Source organism: Miscanthus floridulus, chromosome 12 (assembly GCF_019320115.1).
Source record: "Miscanthus floridulus cultivar M001 chromosome 12, ASM1932011v1, whole genome shotgun sequence".
Classification (NCBI taxonomy): Eukaryota; Viridiplantae; Streptophyta; class Magnoliopsida; order Poales; family Poaceae; genus Miscanthus; species Miscanthus floridulus.
Window position 1 is genome coordinate 49,229,568 of NC_089591.1, and position 26,894 is coordinate 49,256,461.

Below are 26,894 nucleotides of genomic sequence, written 5' to 3' on the forward strand. Positions count from 1 at the left end.
AAACAAAATTATGCTAAGGGAAAACTAAGGAACGAAAGGGAACAAGCTTCCTCGAACGGAGTGACTCCATCACAGAAAACAAAATACCATTATAACTGTCAAGAACACGAACGTTTTATACGGGGGCTTCCCCCACAAACTTAAAACTATCTACTTCCACTAAACTACTATTATTTTTACATGCTACTGGGCTGGCCTAGCGCCATCCGACGATGGTGCAACCAACGAAGGCGCGGGCTACGCACTTCCCGACGGCACGGCATCCGGCTTGGCTAAGACTGGGGCGACATTCACCTCTGACCCAGGCTCTTCGCCATCCGAAAGCTTTGCAACATCCTCTCCACGCGCACTTTTGGCCAGGTCTTCACGACGGACATCCATCACCCACTCGGCGGAGACTTGGTCTGCCACCGACCGCACGTACGGCAGCAAGCTCTCCCCAATGGACTAGATGTCTGCCATGCTCATGCCTTCAATGTATCCGCTACAGATGGTGGCGAAGTCTAGGTGCGGATGGTACGTCCCCACCGTGGTCAGCACCCCCGACGCTCCGTAGAACAGCCCGGACCGGATAAGATCCTAGACCTCCCCCAGGACCTCCGTCAGCTGGACAGCGGGTGCGCTGGTGCTCGGCGCCGACCCAAAGATCTTCGAAATGACATGCTGGGCAACGTTGCGGATCTGGTCAAGATCCCCCTCAAGAGCACGACGCTCCTCACGAGACTTGGCTAGCTCCTCCGTATTCCAGCCAAGCATCGCCTTGGTCATCTCCAGGTCCTGCTCCAGCACCTCCACTTTTTCGCCCAGCTCTGTGAGAAGAGTGACGAGCTCAGAAACAGGCTGAGGGAAAAGCTAACACAACAAAAAAAAATAAAAGGGTACGTACCGACATGAGAAGCCTCAAGGGTGGAGAGATCCTCCACTTGCCGAGCCACCTGCTCGCGTAGCTAGGCCACCTGCTCACGCAGCCGGGCACTCACGTCCTCCGTCTCCATCACCCGGCCCCGGAGCACGAGCACCTCTCGATCCGCCTCCAACCGGGCCCTCCGCTCCACCTTAGGGCCTTCTCCACCGACTCTAGGGCGGCGCTCTGGATCAAGGGTCGCCAAAGCCTCCTGAAGCGCCACCTCGGTGTTCGCTAGGGACGCCCGCAACTCCGCCTCAGTCTCCGCCTGATGAGCCCTTACCGCCTTGAGCCCTTGCTCGGCCGCAGTCGCCCGCTCCTCCGTAGGCTGCCCCTCTGCCCGCACCACGGCCGCCTCGGCCGCCCGACCTCAGGACTCGTGGCAAGCGGACTCCGCCCAACGCTCGAGCTCAGCCATCCAGGCATACTCCGACCGGAGGAAGTGGGACTTGCGGGACGACGTCTTCCTTATTTCCTACAAAAGGCAAGCACGCTAAAAACAACCGACAAAGGATCCAAAGGGTAAAGGACAAGTACCAGAAACTGACCTCCGCCGCGAGCTACATGTTGCCCTCAACCAAATGCCAGGCAAACAGAGCCTGCTTCCGGGCGCTTTCAAGCTGTGTGGTCAACTTGGTGAGTTCTGATACTGCGACGTGCCCTTGCCCCCCAAAGATGTCCCAGAGCTGACGCTCCCGAGAGTCCCGGAGGATGAACCGCGTGTTCGTTGGGGCTCAGGGCAGGGCCACTCCAGGTCACCCTCCAGCACCTCACCGAAGGGCCTAGCCTCCAACCGTACCACTGCCAGGTCCTGCGACGACACCACCGGCCCGCCAGAGGTCGCAGCCACCGACTGGACCACCGCCAGGCCCCATGACGGCGCCGACGGCTCCACTATGACATCACCGGTGGGTTGCCGCAACGGCACCGATGACTCCACCGGGACATCCGCCTCATCATCAGACGGGATCTCCACCACCTCGTTGGCCTGGGCCACCGCCGGGTGTCCCGACCCTGGCCTAACCACATCTTCCCCTGGCGCCTTCGGCTCCGACGGCAAGGGTGAGCCGCGCGTCCCTCCACCCGGCAAGGCAGGGAGCTCGGTATCCCTCGCCTCCTCCACCACAACCGGTGGAGGGGAGGCCGCGGGAGTCACCTCCGACACTATCGTCGCCATCGACACCGGGATCGCCGCCAACACCGACGCCACAGCTGCCGCCTCATCAACAGCCAAACCGGGGGGCACCATCCTCAGAACGGAAGGTCTTGCCGCCGCGACACGCTGCAGAATGGGCTTCCAGGTCTCCTGCACAGTAGTCGGGGCAATACTCATGCCCAGCATCCCAAAGCCACTAACAGAAGGTACGGGTCAGTCACACTTCAACAAAAAGCTCAACCAGCAAAAAACCAAAAGGAAACAGAGAAAGACATATCGGGTGGCGAGCGGCACAACTCTGAAGGCCGACCCCGACATCGACGGGCCTACGCATCGAGGACCACTCTCAGACCATGACCCATGCTCCTTTACTTTAGCATGGGGCAAAGTCATCCCTACCGGCTCCTGCCCGGCCTACGGGTCATCCTGACCCCCGGCTCGGGAATCCTTGATCAGAGCAACAGGTGTAGTATCCTCCGACTATGTCTCACGCGGCACACGTGCTCCAGTCTACCCCTCAGACCGCCCGGCATGCTCGACCACACCCATAGCAGGCAGGTCCTCCCCTCGCTGCGAGTCATGCGTCAGCACTGGTCCGAGCGACGTGCGGTGTCAGTCCGCTCCTCAGTAGACCGCTCGCCTTGCTCCGCCACATCCACGATAGGTGGGGACGGGGCTGGAGACGCTGTCAAGGGGCGCAGTGACCATGTCCGCTTCGACGCCCGCTCACCGACGATGTCCGTGCTCGCTGCGCGCTTCCTCGACGAGGGATCCACCACACGACGCGTGGCCACCAGCTCGTCACCAGCGGACGACGTCGCGGTATCACGACGCTCCACCAAGGTCGCAACAACCCCCCCCCCCGCTCTCCTCCTCGGTGGAGAAGACCATATCATCCAGATCTGTAGGATCGTTCGACGCAAGTTCTGACTCGACGTCGCTCCTACGTTCCCCGGCCCTCGTGCGCCGGACGATCTCCTGCTCCTTCTCCTACTTCCACAAGATCTCCTTATTCTTTTTCTTCTTTCGAGCCTTGGCCGCCTTCTTCTAACCGGTTAGCCAAGCCACGCCCTCTGATCCCTTGGGAAGGTGCGGTCGGGACTTATACCTCCCAAGCCCCTACAGAACGAATGAACCAGATCAAAGAAATAGGAAAGAGCATAGAAGAAGCATGAACAAAACAAGGGAAGGCACCAATGTGGACGCGATCGAGGCATTGAGCGGTATGGGTTTTCCCACGACCATCTCCCTGGGCCTCAGCTGTAGCACCCCGCCGATGCGACTCCAGACCTCATTGTCCGGCAACTCCTCCTGCAACGCATGGTTCGGGTCTGACCGGCCGCCGTACTCCCACATCGGCTGTGTCCTCTCCGCCAACGGCGCAATCCAGCGATGGTAGAGGGTGTAGAACACCCGCACTCCGTCAAGGCCGCACCTCACGAGCTTTCGGAGCTCCTCTTCGATGACCTCCACCTTGTGCCTCTCCTTACGGCCGCAACCCCATGACCAGCTTTCCCGCTCCTTTGGCCTCCTACCGGTAAACTCTGGGAACGGCGCTGCCTCGGGGTTCCTGATGTAGAACCACTCCCCATGCCACCCCTGGTTGGAACTACAAGGGGTGTACGCGGGGTACGAACCTCCTGCGCTCGGCTTCCTCTGAAGGGCAAAACCCCCCACCGACGTGGCCTCGATCGAGCTCCCCGCCATCAAGGTCCTCCCAGAGAAGAATCACCAGAAGAGATCCATGTGCGGCTCCATCCTGAGGAAAGCCTCGCAGGCGGTGATGAAACCAGCGATATGCAGCACCCCCATCGGATTGAGGTGTTGTAGCTCCAAATTCCACTCATTAAGGAGCCCGCACAAGAACCAGTGCCTGGGGTATCCTAGCCCACGCTCATGAAAGGTAAGGAAGGACACCACCTCGCTGGGACGAGGTCATGGGAACTCCTCTCCCCCAGGGACCCTCCAGTGCGCCACCTCCTGCGGCGGCAGAAAACCCTTCTTGACAAAAGACTCCAGCAACGACTTCCTCACGGTGGACGACCTCCAGTCCGACATCTTGCTCCGGCTTGCAAAAAGGATCAGTGAGTTCTCCTCTTCTCCTTCGCTCTCTCCCCCTTCCTTTCCTAGAAACCTCCGTAGCTCTCAGAAACGCTCTCGACGAGGAGGAAAAAGAAAGGCGGCGGCGGCAGACGATGAACAGGCAAAAGAATGAGGCGAACACCCTCTCTCTTCTCCTACTTAAAGGAAGGGGAGCAGCGGTTAGGAAAGGACGTGCCGATCAGGAAGGCGTAGCGGCGGAGCGAGAAACTCTCTCTCTTCTTTCCATTTAATGCAGATGGGATGCCCCTTGATCGACGGGACGAGCCCAGCGCAACAAAACGGGTCCTGATCAGGCGAGACGTGACCGGGACATGGCCCACCACTACCGCATGACCAACCACTACCACACGTCGGGCATGAAAACCGCACATGGATGACTCCCCGTCTCCCCAGGCCAGACCTGGAGAGATCCAACAGCAAAATCTTCTCTAGGAGAGATCAACCAGCCTCCTGAGTCGATCGATTCACTCAGGATAAGCACCTGAGATACAGGTCCCGGTCAGAAATTTCCGACTGAAGCTATCCGAACCCCGTCTCTCAGGTCACCAAGGTGAGCATGTGTTCATTAATACAAAACTGTTCACACAAGGGCTAACCCACGATTGACAAAGCGCAGGTCCCAGTCAGACATCTTCGACTGGAGCTCTCCGAAACCCCGTCACTCTAGTCATCAAGGCCAGACCTGGAGAGATCCAACAGCGAGATCTCCACCAAGAGAGATCAATCGGCCTCTGGAGTCGATCAATTCACTCAGGATAAGCACCGAGACATAGGTAGGAAGCGAAGGGATGCCCCATGTGGGCCACACCGACTCCATCATGAACGACGAGCGTGGGTCCCGGTCAGACATTTCCGACTAAAGCTCTCTGAGCCCTGTCACTCAAAACTATCAAAGGTAAACACTATAAAACCCCCTCTATTTCTTTATAATTATTTCATACATCCATACGCGTATTTCATACCATACGCCTGAACCACTCGGACGGTTAGGGCATGAACCATCCGGGGGCTCAGGAACTAAGGATCGCACATGCAGCGAAATGCATCAGAACGTTCTGTGATTGCGTCACAAAGTGGCGGTTGCCTCATTTGATATGAGCAACCGAAACAGAGCCAAGGGAGAAAACCGCAGATGAGCCCCGTGCGGCCCTCACCCGGTCCGGTAGACTAGGTCATCTCAACCTTCTTGTTCGATCTCAAACCTTTCGCCAGGCCCGCAGGATCTCCATCGAAGGGGAGGCCGTTAGGCCACCCAGGTCGGTCTCCGGAATGACCTAGGCATCTGTTGGGTTATAGGTAAGGGAGTAGTGGAATGTCTTAAGAGGGCTATGCCAACCCCATCACAAACAATGGACCCGGGTTTCACTCGATCACACCCATTAACAACTCACCGAGCTAGTCTTCGAGCCTGAGCGATCGGGACAGGCGACGAAACTCAGCCCCTCTAGTTGTGAGGAACCGAGGATGGGGTAAACACACATAAACTCACATCGACCCCTATGAAGGCCCAACAGGGCTTGGGGGCACAAAAACCAATGCCAGGGACTGTGACTCCTAAACTCGCATAACGGCTTCAGACGGCTTCACTGCGCTCCAATAAAACCTGGGACCGTGACTCCTAAACTCGCGTAACGGCTTCAGACGGCTTCACTGCACTCCAAAGAAACCCTGGGACCGTGACCCCAAACTCACATCGATAGGATCGGCGACATTCGGCTATGGCTCTTGGGATCGCGACTCCTAAACTCGCGTAACGGCTTCAAACGGCTTCACTGCACTCCAATAAAACCTAGGATGGCGACTCCTAACCTCGCGTAACGGCTTCCTGAACTAACTAATCTAACTATCTCGATCCACGGTGCACACCTACGCCTAGGTCTGTTCGTGGCTCCGCCTCGCCTGATCCCACAGCGCGCATCGACGCTAAAGATTAGTGAGCTCTGTCGCATCCGAACTAAGCTATCCCCATCCACGGCACGCACCAACGCCATGGTCCGTTCACAAAATCCAACTCACCCGATCCCAAGGCGCGCATCGACACCTAAGATCAGTGAGTTCTGCTTTTTTATCCTATCCCCCGCACCTCACCGCCTCGACTGCGCAACGACGCCTTGGTTAAAAAAACACGCATACACGCCTGCTGAGAGAACACCCCTAGCTGGTTCGGCCCGAACCACCTGGGGCTCGGGGGCTACACCCGCGGGTGCGCTTGCGCGCACCCGTCGACAAAACAGAAAAACATCCCCCGTTGACAAAATTAGAAACACCCCCCAACCGGTTCAGCATGAACCGCCCGGGGGCTCAGGGGCTACACCCGTGGGTGCGCTCGTGCGCACCCGCCGGCAAGACAAAAATCCCCCGGACAATTCTGCCCGAATCGCTAGGGGGCTCGGGGGCTCCTGTCGGGTTCATAAACCTAGGGTCCCTCGGGGACTGGCTTTCATGCCAGGGCTCGCCCCAGGAGGATGGCTTCTTTTCCTCTGGACCGGCCTGAGAGTCTAAATTCAACAGACCAAAGCACTCGCTTCAGGTCCTGGCCGCCTTCGGCCCATCTTTCCGACTGGAGCACTAGCTCAGGCTCAGGCCAACTCCGAACGACCTCTCCGATTGGAGCGCTAGCGTCAGGCCCTGGCCACCTTCGCATGGCCTCCACTCGGAAAGCCTGACCCGAGGACCGCCTCCGACTCTGACCCTGTGTCTCCGACCGGGGTTCATAGAAAACCCTACCCATTTCTATTCTTCGACTGGCGCACCAGAGCCGACTGGGGCCATCCGACCGGGGATGCCCGCTCGAAAAGAACCAGAAGGTGTACGAAGGAAGGCAAAATGGGGCTCACAAGTCAAACCACGGCACCCGGGACCATACCCTATGGAACAGTACTTTACTACCGCCATGCCACGAACAGTATTGTAGGCGCCAACATTTACCTCTACAGTATTGTAGGCGCCGGTCAAAACACCCGTACGGTAAGACCCCCATGTGCCTCTGGGCATCAACAATATTGTGGCGCACCAGAATTCACCGTACCAGGTGAATGTGGTAAAGCCATGCCTCCAGTCGGCGAGACAACATTTTTTGTAGGTACCGACGTCCTCCAGTCTTGAAGAAAGCAGCTCAACCTCTCACATGTACCTGACATTCTGCAGCGACATCAACAGTATTGCGAGCGCCCACCATTATCCCGTCCCCATCGGCGTGGGCAACAAGGCTTAGAAACATCCGTACTCCCTCTCCCTCTCACTTGTAAAGCCATCCTCTTCTTCTATAAAAGGGGATGTGCTCCCTCCAAACATAGGCAGTTAACACAAGTCGACTTCTTCAAGTTCAGGTTCATTAGATCGATAGCTCGCAACCCCTCAAGCACACGCTTGGACACTTCGTTCATAGCATAGCTCCTGTCGATCTCGGCCCTTCCGACCAGACCGACCGGACGCCCCATCTCTCTCTCTCTCTCTCTCTCTCTCTCGTTTGTAACCTCACTATAGACTTCGAGCACCTGGGCTCAGGAATAAAGTCACCGACCGACCCACACTGGATGTAGGGCACGTTGCCTGAACTAGTATAAATCATGTGTCATTGAGTGCTAAGCCACCTCCGATCACAACGTATAGCAAAACTACAAATATTTACTAGTTGGTCACTTTCTGTACCGACAGTGTATAACCACCCTGTTTGGGGGTAGCTCCTGTGTCCGATTTTAGCGGGAAAAAACGATTCTCGTCCCTAAACGTACCGTTTCAGAGTAGATTCTTGTCAATCAAGACATTTCAAGTTTGACTAAATTTATATAATAAAATAATAATATTTATGATACCAAATAAATTTCATTAGATTCTCATCAATTATATTTTCATAGTATACCTACTTGATGCCATAAATCTTTGTAATTGTCTCTATAATTTTGGTCAAACTTAAGATACTTTAACCCTCCAAGATAGTTGAAATGACTTATAACTTGGGACAGAGGGAATACAATGTAAAATTGGCGTTTTTTTCCTCGTCATGGTTCTTGTCCCCAGCTTTTCCCCGTCACGGTCTAGATTCTTCCTCTTCATGCTCCTCCCAACGCTGAGCTCTTCTTCCACACCACCGCCGAGCTCCGTTCTCCGCCCGATGCTCCTCCTCCCCGCACTCCTTTGTGTTGCCGCCTGTCGATACGGGACCCACAGGATACCCCGCAAGGGAGAGAGAAGATCTAGTTCAACTAGGATTCTTCCCATGTAAATCTTAGTAGTAGAACTATCAAGTAATCCTACTAGGAAATCTCATTGTAAACCGACTAGGACTCTGGCATCCTGACTATATAAAGGAGGGCAATGCTCCTGTCAAAAGAGGAGAACAGAGCAGATCATAATCAATCCAACGCAAAGGCTAAGGCCGACTGGACGTAAGGTTATTACTCGATCTACGATCGAGGGCCTGAACCAGGATAAATCGGCTGTCTCTTGCATAAACCATCGAGTTCGGCATACGCCGAAGCCCGAACATACTGCCCCGGGTACCCTCGTGGCAGGCTATCGGTGGTAAAACATCGACAGCTGGTGCGCCAGGTAGGGGCTTTCGGTGACTTTGCTTCCGAGAGCTCGATGGACCTCAACAGCATAATTTTCCCGACGGGATCAACTTTCATCTTCGGCTCATGGATCTGTAAGGCAGACAACAACGACAAGCTTCAAAGCCATCTCCTCGAAGATCCAGATCATCTAAAAGAAGTTCCTATTTCAACAACTACAACGGATCAGCTCACCAGAAGATTCACGCAGCTCATAGTATCCGAGTCAAATCGGATTCCACGACCACTCGTATCCGATTCGAATTCAGGCTCCAAGGCGAAGTCTTATCCGAGTGCTTTCAAGGAACCAAGTTCTTTTTTGGCAAGGTTCCAGAACACAACCCAAAACAACTCGGATTACCCCCAGAATTCTCTCAAGAAGTCGAGTTCTTTTCCATTTGGGCTCGACAACATGACAAAATCCTATCAGGGACAGGTCGAAAGATTTTTCAATCCAGGATTCGGGATACCACTAACAGGAGCTCAGGAGGGTCTCGTGCTAACAATAACATCGCAGGACTATATCATCCACTGGCTGGATTCCGTTCCTAAGGGTAGCGGAACCCAACTAGTCGGTACAACAACAGCTATTTTACCTTACCAAGAAGGAGACTCGATCTACGACACCGAGGCATCCATTAAAGTTATCAGCGACTCTGACAGCATGAAAACTAACGCCAATAACAGAACCACTCATGCACGAGAAGTGCTCATGGTTCGACGACCGCGGTCACCATTAAATCCCCCAGAAGCACCCGATGTCAGATCATCAGATGAATCAGAATCCAACATATCACCCTTTGCCCAGGGCTATGACGGAGAGACAGATAGTCAGAAGCAAGCTAGAGAAAGAAAAAACAAGTTGAAGCAAGGGCGCCAACACCGTGCTAGGCAGCACAGGGAAGCTTGGATCAGATACGAGTTAGAATTGGCTGAGTACGACAAAAGAAAATCGCAATGAGAAGTCGAAGGAAGACGCACGGCGAATACGCCTTACGATAAGATTCGAGAAGCATTAGAAGAACTCGGAGCAACTTCGCATCCTGGTGAGAAGTATGAACAGCTCCAGGACTTGCTCCGATCGACAATCCTAAGAACGCACGAAGAGAAAGCTCGATCAAGACTACCCGCCAGATCAACAACCCACCGGCAAGAAGATCAAAATCAAAGGAAATCCGCTTTCAAAAGACTTGGGCCAGGTGGAAGCCATGACGGAGGAAGTAGGAAGGAACATAACCAAGGCCACCGATTTGAACAACTAAGGAAGACTAGGAGCAGGGTACCTACCCAGACAACCTCGCAAGATTGTTCCCATCAGAACAACAGTTGGCCAGAGGAAGGCGCCGAATCTGAATTCAAAGAAACCAAGGCACACGACAGGTTCCCCTGCTTCGCGAACAGGCTCGCATTGGTGCGATTACCTCACAAATTCAAACCGTCTAATCACTCCAAGTATGATGGCAAAACTGAACCAAAGCAATGGCTCAGAATATATTCACAATCAATTGAACTAGCCGGAGGAGACGATGATATCAAAACCCTTTTCTTCCCCATGGCACTGGAGGCCATGCCCCTCCAATGGTTCGATAAACTAAATCCAGGATCTATCAGAAACTAGGAGGATTTGCAAAGAGCTTTTTGTGAGAATTTTGCAGGAATCATTACACACCCAATCACTCATGCAGAACTAAAAGGACTCAAGCAAAAGGGAGGTGAAAGTCTTAGAAACTACTATCGACGATTCGGCGAACTACGAGCTCAAGTGCATGACATAACCAAACGAGAAGTAATTGAAGCTTTCTCTCACGGAATCATGGCTAGATGGCAATTTCAAGACTTCTGCAAAGAAAATCCAAGAAACAATGAAGAATTCAGACGTATAGTAGAAAAGATGATTACTGCAGAAGAAAAAACACGAGAGAGGTTCCCAGACAGAAGCAACCAAGACAACCCAGACAAGCAAAATCACCGAAATAGCAGACATTAAGAAAGAAAACGTAGACCAGAAAATACTGTGGCAATGGTCGACAAATCAAAGAAGTTTCCCAAACCCAGAAGATATGATGACATTGAAAACATACGTTGCCCATTGCACCCTAGTGGGAGGCACACCATCAGAAATTGCTACACTTTCAATGATCGATACACAAGAAAAGATAGTAAGGAAAACACCAAAGAGGACAATCAGAAAAGAGAAGAAGACAACCACGAGGACAAAGGATTCCAAAAACCCAGGGGAACGGTAGCAGTGATTTTCTTAGGGGCTCCGAATTGCAGAAGCAAACATCAAGAAAAACTAGCACTGCGGACCATTATGACAGCAGAACCGGCTACACCAAGATACCTCAATTGGTCACAGTATCCTATCCAATTTACCAGAGAAGACCAATGGACTAGCGTGGGAAACATAGGCCATTATCCACTGGTTCTAGATCCGACTATTGCTGGTATGACCATCACCAAAGTACTAATCGATGGAGGAGCTGGACTTAACATCATCTTTTCAGAAACTCTAAGGAAAATGGGACTACAACTCGTCGGGATGATTACGCCAACAAGCACACCTTTTTACGGAATAGCACCCGGCAAAGCAGCCATGCCACTCGGATAAATTACTTTACCAGTTACCTTTGGAACTCCTTCAAACTACCGAACAGAGTTTATCAAATTTGAAGTCACCGACTTCGATTCATCATATCATGCAATCCTCGGACGTCCAGCACTAGCCAAATTCATGGCAATACCACATTATCCGTACTTACTGCTTAAGATGCCAGGACCCAACGATATCCTTTCTCTTCGAAGCGATTTAAAGCGCGCTTTTGACTGCGACGTTCAGGCGATCCAAATTGCAGCTAAAGCACAAGCCGACAATGGAAGAAAAGAAATAGCCACAATCGCTGCAGAAACAAGCCTAGCATCATCGCGCCACCAAAAGACGCCGACGTCAAGCAAATCGACTTAGGCACAGGCGATACCTCCAAGACAGCAACTATCAGTGCTCACCTCTCAGCAAAATAGGAACTCGCGCTCACCAACTTTCTTCGGGACAACAAAGATATCTTCGCTTGGAAGCCAGCCGACATGCCAGGAGTCCCAAGGGAGTTGACTGAGCACATAATTGATGTTAACAAAAGCTCCAAACCTGTAAAACAACGGCTACGGTGATTCTCACCCGACAAGAAGGCAGCAATTAAAAAGGAAATAACAAAACTGATGGTAGCCGGATTCATCAAGGAGATCCTTCATCCAGATTGGCTAGCAAACCCGGTCCTTGTACAGAAGAAAAACACGGACAAGTGGCGTATGTGCGTCGATTACACAGATCTCAACAAACATTGCCCAAAAGATCTGTTTGGGCTACCACGCATTGACCAGATAGTTGACTCAACAATAGGATCTGCGCTATTATCTTTTCTCGATTGCTATTCAGGATATCACCAGATCGCACTAAAAGAAGAAGACCAGAGCAAGACATCTTTCATCACCCCGTTTGGTGCCTACTGCTACAAGACCATGTCGTTTAGACTAAAGAACGCTGGCGCCACGTACCAAAGAGCTATCCAGACTTGCCTTGGGAATCAAATCAGTGAAAATGTGGAGGCATACGTGGACGATGTGGTGGTGAAAACAAAGAACCCAGACACTCTAATTGAAGATTTAAAGCAAACCTTCGAAAACTTGAAGAAATGGAGATGGAAATTAAACCCAAATAAATATGTATTTGGAGTTCCCTCAGGACAACTACTCGGATTTTTGGTCAGTCAGCGCGGGATCGAAGCCAGCACCAAGCAAATTCGAGCTATAACAGAAATGGGCCCACCTAGAAGTGTCAAAGATGTGCAGAAACTAACAGGATGCATGGCGGCCCTCAACCGTTTCATATCAAGACTCGAGCAAAAGGGGTTACCTTTCTTTAAACTACTAAAGAAGACAGACAAGTTCGAGTGGACAATAGAGGCCGACGAAGCTTTCAAAAAACTTAAAGAATACCTCACTTCATCGCCTATCCTAACACCTCCAAAGAAAGATGAAGATATGATGCTATATATTGCGGCAACTCCTACCGTAATCAGCACAGCAATAGTCATAGAAAGAGAAGAACAAGGGCACGTGTATAAAGTGCAACGTCCTGTATACTACATCAGCGAAGTACTGTCAGAATCCAAAATTTGGTACCCGCATGTACAAAAACTACTCTACGCTCTACTCATTACCTCACGGAAGCTTCGCCACTATTTCGAAAGCCACAAGATTACCGTGGTGACAGATTTTCCACTCGGAGACATCCTACACAATAAAGATGCCACGGGGCGCATATCCAAGTGGGCAGTTGAAATTGGAGCTCTTGACATCAATTTCACCCCACGGAAAGCCATCAAATCTCAAGCCCTCGCCGATTTCATGGCCGAATGGACAGAGATTCAATAGCCTTTATCAGATACAATCCTTGACCACTGGAAGATGTACTTTGACGGATCACTCAAACTAGGCAGGGCCGGTGCAGGCGTTCTCCTCATTTCTCCAGAAGGAAAACAACTCAAGTACGTCCTTCAGATATTATGGCGAGCTACAAATAATGAAGCAGAATATGAAGCCCTCATCCACGGGCTACCAGTGGCGATTACCCTCGAAATAAAAAGATTACTCGTATACAGTGATTCAGCAGTGGTCATCAACCAAGTCAACAAAGATTGGGATTACACCAAAGAAAACATGGGTGCTTATTGTGCTGAAATACGGAAACTTGAAAAACATTTCCAAGGATTAGAAATTTTACATGTCCTATGCGATTCCAACATTGCAGCAGATGTCCTTGCCAAGCTCGGATCAGACAGAGCAAAAGTTCCACCCGGCATATTCATAGAAGAGCTGTCAGTTCCCTCTATCAAACAACCCGGTGAAACAACACATGAAATTCAGGCTAAAGGCGTTCAGATCTTGATAATCAACACTTCATGGACCCAAGTTTTCATTGACTATATCAAAGAAAATAAACTGCCAGCAGATAAAGCAGAGGCCACACAAGTTGTTCGCAGAAGCAAAAACTACGTTCTAGTAGGGGATAAACTCTATAGAAGAGCAGCATCATCAGGAGTACTACTAAAATGTGTCTCATTTGAAGAAGGCAAAGAAATCCTAGATGAAATACACTTAGGTTGCTGTGGAAATCATGCCGCTTCAAGGACACTGGTTGGCAAAGCATTTCGCACCGGATTCTACTGGCCGACCGCTTTGAAAGACGCAGAAGAGCTTGTCAAAAAATGCAAAGGTTCCCAAATATTTGCAAGACAAGCCCACGTACCAGCTCACAATCTTATCTGCATCCCACTCGCTTGGCCTTTTTCCTGCTGGGGGCTAGATCAAGTAGGACCCCTGAAAAAAGCAAAAGGCGGCTTCGAGTACATCTTCGTAGCAATCGACAAATTCACCAAGTGGATTGAATACAAACCACTCGTGAAGTACAGCGCAACCAAAGCAGTCGAGTTCATCCAAGACATTATGCACCGTTTCGGCATGCCCAATCGAATCATCACAGATCTAGGCTCCCCTTTCACAGCTACAGAATTCAAGGGCTGGGCACAAGATTGTGGTTTCAGTATAGACTATGCGTCTGTTGCACATCCAGAGGCCAACAGACAAGTAGAAAGGGCTAATAGACTCATACTAGCTGGATTAAAGCCAAGATTATACGAAGAACTAGCGGACTATGGGTCCAAATGGATTGAAGAATTACCGAAAGTAGTATGGGGACTACGAACTCAAATAAGCAGAGCAACAGGCTACTCACCTTTCTTCCTAGTTTACGGGTCAGAGGCCGTACTGCCAGCCAACTTGATCTGGACATCCCCAAAGATATAGCAATACGATGAAGGAGAAGCGGAACACACAAGAAGATTAGAACTCGACAGCTCAGAAGAAATCAGAGTAAACGCTACCCTCCAATCAGCTAGATACCTATAAGGTTTAAGACGGCATTACAACAAGAGTACCCAACCTCGATCACTACAAGTCGGAGACTTAGTACTAAGAAGGATACAGAAGACTGACGGACGACATAAGCTACTTAGTCCATGGGAAGGTCCCTTCATTGTCACAAAAGTCACCGGACCAGGCACATACAAGTTAATAACCGAAGATGGAAAAGAAGTTAGCAATACATGGCACATCAGCCAGCTAAGAAGATTCTACGCATAGAAACAACTCAAGAAAAAACAGATATGCAAGCCACAAGGGACCAACGTTCACAATCGACGAAAAGCAATACTCTTCAACAACATATGTAGTAGTTTATACTCATGATCAATAAAGATGGCATTCATCCACAGCATGTCTTGTCATGACCTTCAACGAGTTGTTGCCGAGAGCAAAATAGCTGAAAAAACACTTGAGCCCGCTGATGAGGGTAGCTAAAAGCTAACACCCGAAACAAAAAAGCAAAATGGCTGAAAACATGCCTAAGCATCCCGGCCGAGAGCAAAATAGCTGAAAAAACGCTTGAGCTCGTCGATGAGGGTAGCTAAAAGCTAACACCCGAAACAAAAAGCAAAATGGCTGAGTCTACTGAAACTTAAACTTCAAAAGACCCTCCAGCACTTTGTTCCGAAAAGCAAGAGGCTCGGGGGCTACATCCAGATAGGAATACTTTTTCCTCAGAAAAGCACAAGCGCCACTCAAGAAAGCACTCGGATGCCGAAGTTTGTCAAGGCAACATTCTATACCGAGTCGTTTTACATAGCGCAGGCGAAAGGTTGTTAACGCAAAGATCTACATCTAACAAGTCATAGCACGGACAAAGCACTCGATGGATCACAAAGGAAGAAGAAAAGAAAAGTACTCGACAAATCGAGAGGTCTCATCAGAATAACGCACAGAGTTGTTTTACGGAGCAGAGACGGGAACAGGACAAAGTACTCAGCAAGACAAGTAACTTCAACCGCACCTAGGCAAAGAATACATCAACAAAAATAAAGAATCTTCATTTAAAAAGGGAGTGTAATATTACAAGGGGATGCTCAATCGAGTCAGGCGTTGTCATCAGAAAGGGAAATGTCAATATTTAGACTGTCTACAACCCTACTGGCTAGACCTTCGACCTCAGACTCCATCCTCTCAACGGCGTCAAGATATTCTTGGCTTTCAGCTTCTTCTACTATCTTGGAGAGAGGCGCCTCTGGAGCAAGAACCCGGACCTAGGCCAGCACATTCTTGGTACATACTTGGGCACACCTCTTCGCGAACTCTTGGAAACGAGTCGGAATCCGGGGAATGAACTGCGCCCAAGATTGCCCATCATCCGCTGGAGTCCGGAGGACATCGGCTACTGAACGAAAAGATTTTCACAAAACATTCCAATTCTCAGAAGTCGTCGCCAGCTTCTCGGACAAGCCTTCAATAGTTTTTTGGGCCTGCACAAGATCTCTATCAGCTCCGCGCCTAATCAGCTTAGCAAGGGCGAGTTCTTCCTCAGCATGAGTAATTACCTCCTTAGCTCTATTATGACTAGAACGGACAAGGGCCCTCATTTCATCAATACTCTCCGAGAGCTTCTGCTTCTCAACTCGGAGAGCTAGGTAGGACACCCAAGAACAAGTCAGCGGAAAAAGAAGTCAAGATACAAGAAGAAGCAGGCAGAACCCACAGCACCTTTGCATTCATTCTTCGCAGACTCCACCGCAGCATCTCTCTGTTTCTCCGTCTCCACTACCCGGGCACGAAGGGCTTTCTCCTCCTTTTGGTGCATTTGACGCTCCGTCTCCAACTCAGCCCGGAGGAGGTCAAGATCGGCTTTCAGAGCATCCACCTCCAAAGACAACTTCCTCTCATTTTCAGATGAGAAAAAGAAGCCAGAATGATCACGAGAGAAAGACTGAGCAAAAAGAGGCAAAGAGAAACAAGGCGTAAGGATAGAAGAAAAACAAGCATGCAAAAGAGGAGTGGCAGTAAGACCTACCTGGAGCTTTTCACCAAAAGAAGTCGCGAGGGTCGACAAGCTCCCCCAGGCTACGGTCAGCTCCGATAACCGATGAGTGGCATCGAACTGTTGCACCACGTCACCGGAAAAGGAGGGGCCGCCGGAAGCAAGAGAAGGGGAAGGAGAGGCCGGCTGGGTCGAAGAAGGAACGACCAAAGCAACCTCCAGGGAAGCCAGAGCCAAACCCTCAGAAGAACCCGGCGCGACGGCCTTAGTTACCTCTAGAGCGACCAAGTCCGCAACTCCGCCAGGTAGCTCTGAAGCCCCCACGGCGACTTCATCAACAGAATGTTGTGAGTCTCGAGGCTCGGAACTCGTTGGCACGGCGGGAGGCAGAGAAGAAGTCAATGAAGAAGTTAGAGAAGACGAAACACTGAAAAGTGATAAAAGGAAGCACCAATAAAAACCAGAGGAAGGAAGATAAAAGCCAAAAAGATAAAGCTAGAATCTACTCACCCGACTACTTTTTTCTTCGCGAAGCCAAGAGAAAGCCTCACAGGGGGAACCACGACGGTGAAGACGTCCCCGCCACCCGACGACGGGAGCGGGACAGCCAACAACAGAGCCGCGGAAGAAGCCGGAGCTGGAGCCGTGGAAGAACTCCGCACCGGAGGAGCGGTACAGCTCGGAACAGAGGCAACCAAAGAACTCGACATCGGAGCTTCAGAAGAAGTCGACGCGGGAGCCTCGGAAGAACTCACACCCGACCTCCGATTACTTCAAAAAGTTCAAGACTAAAATTCAAAACAAAGAGGAGAAATTCAATGCAACAAGAATATGACAAATGACTCACCGCCGCATGATGAGGGGGACTTCATCATCCTCTTCTTCCTCAGCCAACGAAACCAGAGCACCTGCTGAAAAGGAGATGAAAAGTACTCGGTTCAAGAGAGAAACATGAAAATAAAAGAACAAAGAGTATTAAATGTGCTCACCTAAGAGCATGCTAGCAACAACTGGAGTACCTGAGGGAGTACTTGGTTTGCGAGGCTTCTTGGAGATAGGCAAGCCAGATGAAGACCCGTCCATTCGCCCCCTCTTCGGGACACTGCGAGGACCGCGAGGGACTAGACGAGGAACATATTCTTCATATACATCAACAAATCTGAAAGAAACCCCAGGAAGGGCTGTAAAGGTTTGAGACTTACTAATTGCAGAAGTACCAACTAGACGATCCCCAGTCTCCACCACGGCAGGGAGAACATCAAGGGGGATCGGATCGACAAAGTTCTGCCCAAGCTCCTGCGAAAAAAGATAAAACACCGAGACAAGGAAAAGCTAAGCAAGAACGAATGTAGTAAGAGTACATAAAGAACTCAAACAAAAAGATAGACAACTCACAGCTGGGGGCGGGTTGATGGCCGAGAACTCAGGGACGGCAGGAGGAATGACGCTCACTCCTTTCAACATCTTCTGGAGGCGCTCGAGTACCTCCTCACCGGTCAGCTCAAGAGCTGGGACCATGCGTGAAGGATCCTCGGCCCCAGAATACTCAAAGCCGAGATGCTCCCGCTCTTTCAAAGGCTGAACCCGGCGACAAAGGAAGCTTGAAACAATACCAAAGCCGGTCAAACCCTGCTGTTTCAGCATGCTAATCCTATCAAGGAGTGGCTGGATCGCTTGAATCTCAGCAGGTGACTCAAGCTTTTTGTCCCATCGGTCATTCACCATAGGACCAGATCCGGAGTGAACGACAAGAGAAGGGATCAAATTGGCAGCATAGAACCACTCGGCACGCCAATCTTTGACAGAATCAACCAGGTCATAATCAAAAAACTTAATTTTGAGACCCTGGCAAAACTGAATCCCGCAACCGCCGAGGGTGCTGGTTTCTTCACGGCGGGGTTGAGGTTTCAGACGAAAGAAAAAGCGAAAAAGAGATAGAGAAGGAGGGATCCCAAGGAAGGCTTCACAAAGGTGAACAAAAATAGAAAGATGGAGAACGGCATTGGGGGTTAGATGGTTCAGACTAACCCCGAAATAACCAAGAAACTGATGAAGGAAGGCGGAGGCAGGAAGACAAAGTCCAGCGCGGACAAAGGAAACAAAAAGGACAATCTCACCAGGACCCAGAGCCGGAACCCGATGCTCGCCCAGAACTCTCCATTCAGCGATGACTTTGCTTTGGATCAAGCCGTCGCTAATGAGCTCGCGCAGCTGGTCTTCGCTCGTTGTTGGAGCCGGCCAAACCTTCTGAGCTGCCCTCATGGCCACAAACTCCTGGTTTTCAATCAAAGACAGGGATGACTCCTTGTCCACGAAGGTCGCCTAAGACTTGCTTGCGGTTTTCTTCTTTCCCATGAACTGGCGGAAGCAAAAAAGGCACTAAGGAAGATGAAGCTAGAATAATGGTGCTCGGGTGATGGCGACAATGACGGCGGCGGATTTCTGAGAGCTAGGGTTTAAAGGCAAGAGCTGGGCGACAAGGGAAAGGAAGATAAAAGGTCTTTAAATAGATTTTTCAGTGATACAAATGGCCCACAAAGCCCATTAAAATACAATGTGGGAACGCAACGGTCCATTTACCGACGCAGCTAAAATGACGGAGGGCACGAATCCTCACAACGGTACAAACCAACGGGCAGATTTCAGACTTATCCGTCCAACGCCATGGCAGGGTTATCAGATTGATACAAGAACAACCCGTCAAACCAAGAAGAAAGAAAGAAGAAAGAAAGGGCTACCTCACGAGGAACAAAAGAACCCGGTTATGTAAGAAAGAACTCGGTAGTCTCACGAACGACAGGGATCACAACAGAAAAGTCAAAGACAACTCAGAAGAAAAGATTCGTTACATTACAAGCGACTTCAAAAATAGAAGATTACAAATCTTACAAGACCCAACGAACTCGGCACCACGAAAAGCAAAGTAGCAAAGAGGAACACGGACACAACTAGGCTCTGGAACGACTACGTGTCCCAAATTGCTACTCGGAAGGACAAACCGCCATCAGTTACACTGTTTTCTTCAAAGGACGGACGCAGTGCAGCCAAGGCGGAAATCGATAGCATGGCAGGGCAACATGGAGCATAGAAGGCCAGCAGGCATCTGTCTACCCAAGACCGATGTGATGCTGGATATGGTGTTGATCTGCACCAGACGGTCTCAAGACAAGCGACGAGGATCAACCTAGAACTGCCGGATGAAGGAACGAAGCCCACATCACAAGACTTCCTCCAACTACCACCACGTACATCCTGGCACAATGCTGTCGCGGGATTAGCCTACCTCTAATCCCTATCACAAGACTTCCTCCATCTACGACAAGACACACAGGAACTACAAAACATGCCCGGGGGCTGCTCTACTTCACAAACTACCATGTTCATGACCACCAAGGTCTCAACAGAATATCCAATGAATGAAAACAAGCACTCCAGGACAGTATTTATAGACCAAAGGATCGGCGCACATGGACTAGGAGTACCAACGAAATAAGCCTAACAAAGGACACAATGAAAAGACAGGACTCAATAATAGATGACTCAGATGAGAGGAAGCAGTACTCGAAGACGGGCATATTCGGAAGAATATACCAGCACAGTACAACCCGTGAACAAAAGGCATTTACACTCAACCACCACCATACAACTACATCTGGCAACAGCAGGACCTCGCATCCGATTTCTTTCTGAACAAAACAACACGGATATACGCTCGGAGGCTCGACCAGCACCATAGCCTAATCAACACTAAACTAGGGAACCCGGTTTTCATTTCAACTACTTCCGGGGGCTCGGAACCAAAGACAAAGGACCAAGAATACAAGAAACTCAAGACTACAACGACGACGATACATCAAGACTCTTCATCCGACTTCTTTTCTAAAGAGAAGAACTCGGAAAAAGCGCGGAGCTGCGGGATAAACCAAAAAGCACGAGGCTCGTACACTCAGTGAGTGCAATTTCACCAAAAAGGAACCCGGACATAAGCTCGGAGGCTGCACGCCGCAAAACTACTCGGATGATGGTTTAATCCAAGACTAAAAGGCCGCTTCGGAAGGATGCCGCGAGACTACTCGGACGATGGTTTAATCCAAGTCTTGGGGACTACTTCAGAACACAAATTTTCAAACAACATAAAGGATCAAGACCCTCCAACTTTTTGTTCCAAATAGCAAGAGGCTCGGGGGCTACACTCAGTGAGTGCACTTTTTCTTCGAAAAAGCGCACGTCACCAAAAGACTTCCTCAACACAGACCATTTCAAGACATTACGACAAAAAGAACCCGGAACGAGCCATATTCAAGTTCTTTTTTATAAAACTTCAACGAACAATCGGAACAACTTCAAGACAAGATCCTCCAGCTCCTTGTTCCAAATAGCAAGAGGCTCGGGGGCTACAACCAGATGGATGTATTTTTTCTTCAGAAAAGCACCCACCACTCAAAGATCCTAAGAAGCGCTGCAAGGTTTCACTCCAGAAAGCACTCGGATGACATCTTATTCCTACTCAACAAGATTTGAAGGGGCAGAGCGAGACTTTCAGAGCTCAACCATGAAGTGCTCGGGGGCTTGTCGATACGGGACCCACAGGATACCCCGCAAGGGAGAGAGAAGATCTAGTTCAACTAGGATTCTTCCCATGTAAATCTTAGTAGTAGAACTATCAAGTAATCCTACTAGGAAATCTCATTGTAAACCGATTAGGACTCTGGCCTCCTGACTATATAAAGGAGGGCAATGCTCCTGTCAAAAGAGGAGAACAGAGCAGATCATAATCAATCCAACGCAAAGGCTAAGGCCGACTGGACGTAAGGTTATTACTCGATCTACGATCGAGGGCCTGAACCAGGATAAATCGGCTGTCTCTTGCGTAAACCATCGAGTTCGGCATACGCCGAAGCCCGAACATACTGCCCCGGGTATCCCCGTGGCAGGCTATCGGTGGTAAAACATCGACACCGCCACCAGTCTTGATCTTCCTCCGTGTCGTCGCCAGGTCTCCTCCTCACACTCTACATCTACGTCGCGCCAATCGCCCCCATCCGCGCGCCGGTGGCATTAGAGTGTGTGATGGTGCGCGGCATGGGAACACGCGGCGGCAGGCTATGGAAGCGTACAATGATGGGGTAGATTAGGAGCGCGGTGAGTAGGACTCCCTAGAGAGGAGGCGGCAGGCTCAAGCTTGAGCAGCGCATAGGCGACGCTGTAGATGAAGACGCCGCCGTAGAGTCTCCAAATGGTAAGATTCTTTGTGTTGAGATTGTTATTGAAGATAGTTGTGGAAGAAATCCAACTTTGATTCAAAGCGTGTTTGAAATAAATTGTCCCAAACCGGGTCTATGTCCAGAAGGCTTATGTCCGGATTCTGGAATCAAAGATCACACACGACCAGCAAACAGTGAACTCAAAATGAACGTTTTCTATACAGTTAGTTGGTCCCCATTTGGCCATTACTCATTCATAATGGTCACCTACGCGTGGAATTTCCACAAGCCTGTGTGCAAAACGAGCTTTACATATCAGGTTAGGACAATGCTATGGTACTCCCTTTACTGACAAAGAGACAAGGACATAATCAAGTTTGTTGCAATGTATATATGCCCAAAGAAATTAAGCATGGTAAACAATTCAACATTCATTTGCGTTCACGGACTTGTAAAGTTTCTAGTTCTCTAGCGTACATTTTTCTAATGGAGATATGCTCTAATTTTTAGTGGGTAAGTTTTAATTCAATATGACAGTATGAGTATTGTCTGGTGACAAACTAACATAAAGTTTCACGTACATTGGACACGTACGCATGTAATTTTTTACGTACATTGGGTACCTACGTTGGACACGGTTACGTGCATAAAAAATAGATAGTTTATGCTATTAAATTATGTCATGTTCAAAGTTGTAAACATAAAAAAATTGCCACATTCAATAGATCACGTATGCATCTATATCTAAAGCTTTTCCTTATTTATCCTATTTTACAAATTAAAATTTTCAATAAATATGTATTTCACCTCTTATCTCTAGTAAGTACGCCTACCTGGAAGACGAGGAGGCGGAGGGCGAGGACGAGGACCGTGACGTGGAGGACACGCGGCCGCTGATCCGGCCCGGCCCGGCCCGCTGTCGTACGTGGACAACTGGGCCATCTCCGTGTCCAAGGACGCCACCACCATCATTCTGAGAACTGACTCCGGCGTGTACGCGAAAGCCGCCGGCGATGGAGGGAAGCGGGTGTAGCAGTGTAGCACCAGCGACGAGAGGTTGACGATACGGATACGAGAGCAAGAAACGTTTTGCGTCAGCAAGAAAGAAGAAAAGCTTCCAGAGATGTCGTAGATACAGAGAGTGGCAGCTGTCTGTACGCTCGTTTGCGGCGTTGCTCGTTTCTTGGATATATAATAATCTCAAGGCTATTATTTGCCTAGGATATATTGCTGATTTTGCATAGGTAGAAACATGCTGCGTTTAGAGAAGAAAGAAAAAACTTCTCGAACCAAAAAAACTTCTCCCAAACTGTAACTGTAAATCGTACAAATTTGGAGCTAAGCTTGGGCTTTCAAAGCTGAAGCTAAGGCTGATTTTGCATGAGTAAGTAGAAACATGTTGCGTCAGAGAAGAACGAAAAAACTTCACCCAAACTGTAACCTGTAATAATCATACAAATTTGGAGCTAAGGTTGGGCCTTCAAAGTTGGGCCAGTAATCATGCAAATTTGGAGCTAATGTTTTTTTTTTCTTTTGGTAAATACAGCACAGTCACAGGGCCCAAAAGTATGTTTTATTTCGTTATCAACAGGGCCATAGGGCCCAAATACGATGCCCAAGACTATAAACTAAATTAGGGCCCTGCTATATTCAAAGCCCATCTAAGCTTCAAATCTATTAAGGCCAACAGAGCTTTATAGCACAACAAGGCCCAATTAAGGCCTACAGAGCTTTATAGCACAACAAGGCCCAACAAAAGCTTTAATTGAGAATTGGTTAGGGTGTGCCAGGTTCGAGCTGTAGTGCAACAATGTGCTAAAGCCTCCCCACAAAATATAAATTTCTAATTTCTAATATCAAAAATTAATATCAAAGTCTACACATGGCCCACATATCAGACATTAAATTAAATTAAACTAATAAAAACAGATACTACACTTGATCTTCTTAGCCAAAAGGCCGAGAAAGGTATGAAGTGTTGGGGAGCTATGGGTCTCATTTTATAACTTTCCTCCGCCTCCGCCCGCTCAAAGTGGCCGAGTTTTTTTTTATAATATGTATCTGTATTTCTAATTAAGGAAAAACATACATCATGGGTGCATACGAATACAAACACGTACGTATAGGATACAGAGACAATTGTCCCAGCCAATCTTCACGAAGAACCCTAAACAAGAAAAAAAATTACATCGATGCCCTTGGATCCTTCATGAACCATCCGTGATCGGCCACCCCACCGCCGCCGAAGAAGCCAAACACCACCATGAGCTGGAAAAGTCCCATTGCACGATGGCTTTGAAAGGAGTCGAAGTAGATACCCGTCATGGGAAACGGGATGAAGCCGTCAGCGATCACCCATCGACCGGGGCCGCGCCCCAACTTCTCCAGCTCCCGGATCTGAGCTCGTCACCAGCGACCACCGCCGCCGAACGAGGATTGAGCTAGATCCGGCCGGCCAGCAACCACAACACCCACAGATAGCTCTGCATCCATGCAAAAGAAGGCAAACAGTAACATCACCTGGCAAAGACGATGAAGCGCTGGCCCCGGACTCCTGTATAGAACTCCCCGACCTCGCCATAGGCGCTGCAGAAGAACACCGTCGAGGTGAAGGAGAGGTGGGGAGAAGTTATTCCCCAGCGTCGTTGACTCCTTCGTCTCGCCGATGCCGCCCGAAAAAACACGCCGCAGAGGAACACCCTCCCGGCGAACCCTAGCTCCGCTATCAGTAGATGGCGAGCAAACCCTAGACCTAAGTAGACTCCCACCTACTCTATATATAGCCGCACGACGATTCCCCGGCCCATCCCCCTCTCCAAAGAGGAAAGGGGCCGGCGGAATCGCCGTCGAAAACGCACCTCGCCTCCTTTTCGCCCTAGGCAACTGTAGCAAGGGGGGCAAAGCCGCCGAGGTGGGACTAAACTGAAGCACAGCGCAGCGCGTGCCCTTGCTATTTCTCTCTGTTTGGTCACTTGGGCCTTTTGGGCTCCCAATTTGGCAATGTTGCTCGTGGCCCGGTCCTTCCTGCTCGCCTCCTCCGAACGGATCGTGCCCGCGGCAGAGACTCATCCCACTTCTCATTCTCACCGGCTCACTTCTTTTCCAAAAAAAAAAAAAACAAGTTCCCAAGCAGGCTATAGCAGCGGTGCTATTCGCCCGCGCCGCCGCCACCGTAGTTCCACGCCGTCCTCCCCTCTAGTCCCCTTCCGTTCACATCGTGGCTGAAGGGCATCCAGAGCGGAAGTTCGCCCGCGCCAAGTCGGCCTCACCTTGCCCCGCCCCTTGCGTCTTCGCCTCCATCTCTCGCTGCCTGCCGCGGCGGGCGAGGAGCAGGGGACCGGGGCCGTGCAGCTGACCACTGAAGCTGCCCGGGGCGCGGGGCGGCGGCCCGGAGACCACTGGGGCCACCAGCCTCCAGTTCGAGCCAAGCCGCGGCGCCGGCGATTCCTTTGCGGCTGCCGGGGTTACCGGACTTGATGTTGCCTCAGCGGTCCTTTCCGTCGACTTGTGAAGTAATATTGGTCCATGAAGTGTAGTTCGTTCATAGCTCACCCCTGCTTCTGCTGGTACTGTCAATGTAAGGAGGGGATCAGCATCGTCTATGCGCCGGGTGGTCCCATTGTTTCTGCGCCGAGCCCTTGTCATCAGGAGCTATCCCCCAGTGTCGCGCCTTTCCTCTCAGGCTTGTTGGTTGAATAGCTCTGATAACGAAGAGCCCAGTCAGAGTTCTGCTTATGGTGACTATAGAAGTCGTCGTCTGCTTCCCTTGATCACACTAGCAGTGCGGGCTTCGAACTGGGATGCTGCCAGAAATATAAGCTTCAGGGAGTGTGTGAGGTTATACGGGCCATCTCGGTCAGTTGGTTTGTTTGCTTTGATTGTGCAGGCGTTCTTGCCGCGGAGAATCAGAGAGGTCCGGCGCTTGATTCAGAGTATTGTTGATTACTGTGGAAATGCTGGGTCAGAGTTGTTTGAGTTGGCTCCTATCTTGGTCAACAATTTGGGTCAGTCAATGACGCTGTTACAAGTTTATGCTGCGGTCATCCGTATTTTTGTAGAGTCGTCGATGTTTGAGGATGCTCTTCTCACTTATGTTGAGGCCAAGAATGTTGGTGTTGACAGACGTTTGTGCAATTTCTTGCTGAAGTGTTTAGTCGAGGGGAATCAGATCATGTATGCGAGGAGTTTATTTGATGACATGAAAAGTTGTGGTCCTTCACCGAATTTCTGCTCTTATTCAATTTTGATGAGTATGTACACACATGGAGAGAGGTTATGCTTAAATGAAGCTTTTGAGCTTCTTTGTGAAATGGAATTGAATGGTGTGAGACCAAACGCTATAACATATGGAACTTACCTCTATGGGCTTTGCCGTTCCAGACAGGTAACATCTGCATGGGACTTTCTTCAAACTCTTTCTCAGAGTGGAGGCCCTTGCAGCAATTATTGTTTCAATGCTGTGATTCATGGTTTCTGTAGCGAGGGTCAGGTTGACAAAGCCATAGAAGTGTTTCATGGGATGAAGAAATGTGGGTTTGTCCCAGATGTCCACAGCTACAGCATATTAGTTGATGGGTTATGCAAACATGGGGATTTATTGAAAGGTTATGACATGCTTGATGAAATGGCAAGAAATGGAATATATCCTAATCAAGTGAGTTACAGTTCACTTCTGCATGGCCTTTGCAAAACTGGACAGGTTGCATTGGCATTAAAGATTTTCAAGAACCTCCAAGACCATGGTTTTGAGCATGATCAGATAAATTACAGCATCATTCTTCATGGCTGTTGCCAACATTTAGATCTCAAGGCCATCTCTGACCTTTGGTTTGACATGATTCATCATGATATCGCTCCAGATGTTTACAATTATACCAGTCTGATCTACGCATTATGTAGACATAGAAACCTTCAAGATGCATTGGGAGTGTTTGAGCTCATGCTTGAAAATGGGTTGAGTCCCAACATTGTGACATGCACAATCCTAGTTGACAGCTTTAGCAAAGAAGGGCTAGTTGGTGAAGCCTTCCTATTCCTGGATAGAATACATCAG

The 26,894-nt window shown here is 49.8% G+C and overlaps 1 protein-coding gene and 1 non-coding gene across 2 annotated transcripts; one reads left to right on the forward strand and one right to left on the reverse strand.

Moving 5' to 3' along the window:
• Window positions 1-23,612: 23,612 nt before the first annotated feature.
• Window positions 23,613-23,813, reverse strand: LOC136498674 (U2 spliceosomal RNA). Its single transcript, XR_010769685.1, has one exon. It is a non-coding gene; the product is annotated as a U2 spliceosomal RNA (small nuclear RNA).
• Window positions 23,814-24,974: 1,161 nt separating this feature from the next.
• Window positions 24,975-26,885, forward strand: LOC136498372 (pentatricopeptide repeat-containing protein At5g61400-like; the record flags this gene model as incomplete). Its single annotated transcript, XM_066494313.1, has 1 exon — window positions 24,975-26,885. A coding segment is annotated over exon 1 (1,443 nt), but the record flags the coding sequence as incomplete, so codon positions are not given.
• Window positions 26,886-26,894: the final 9 nt, after the last annotated feature.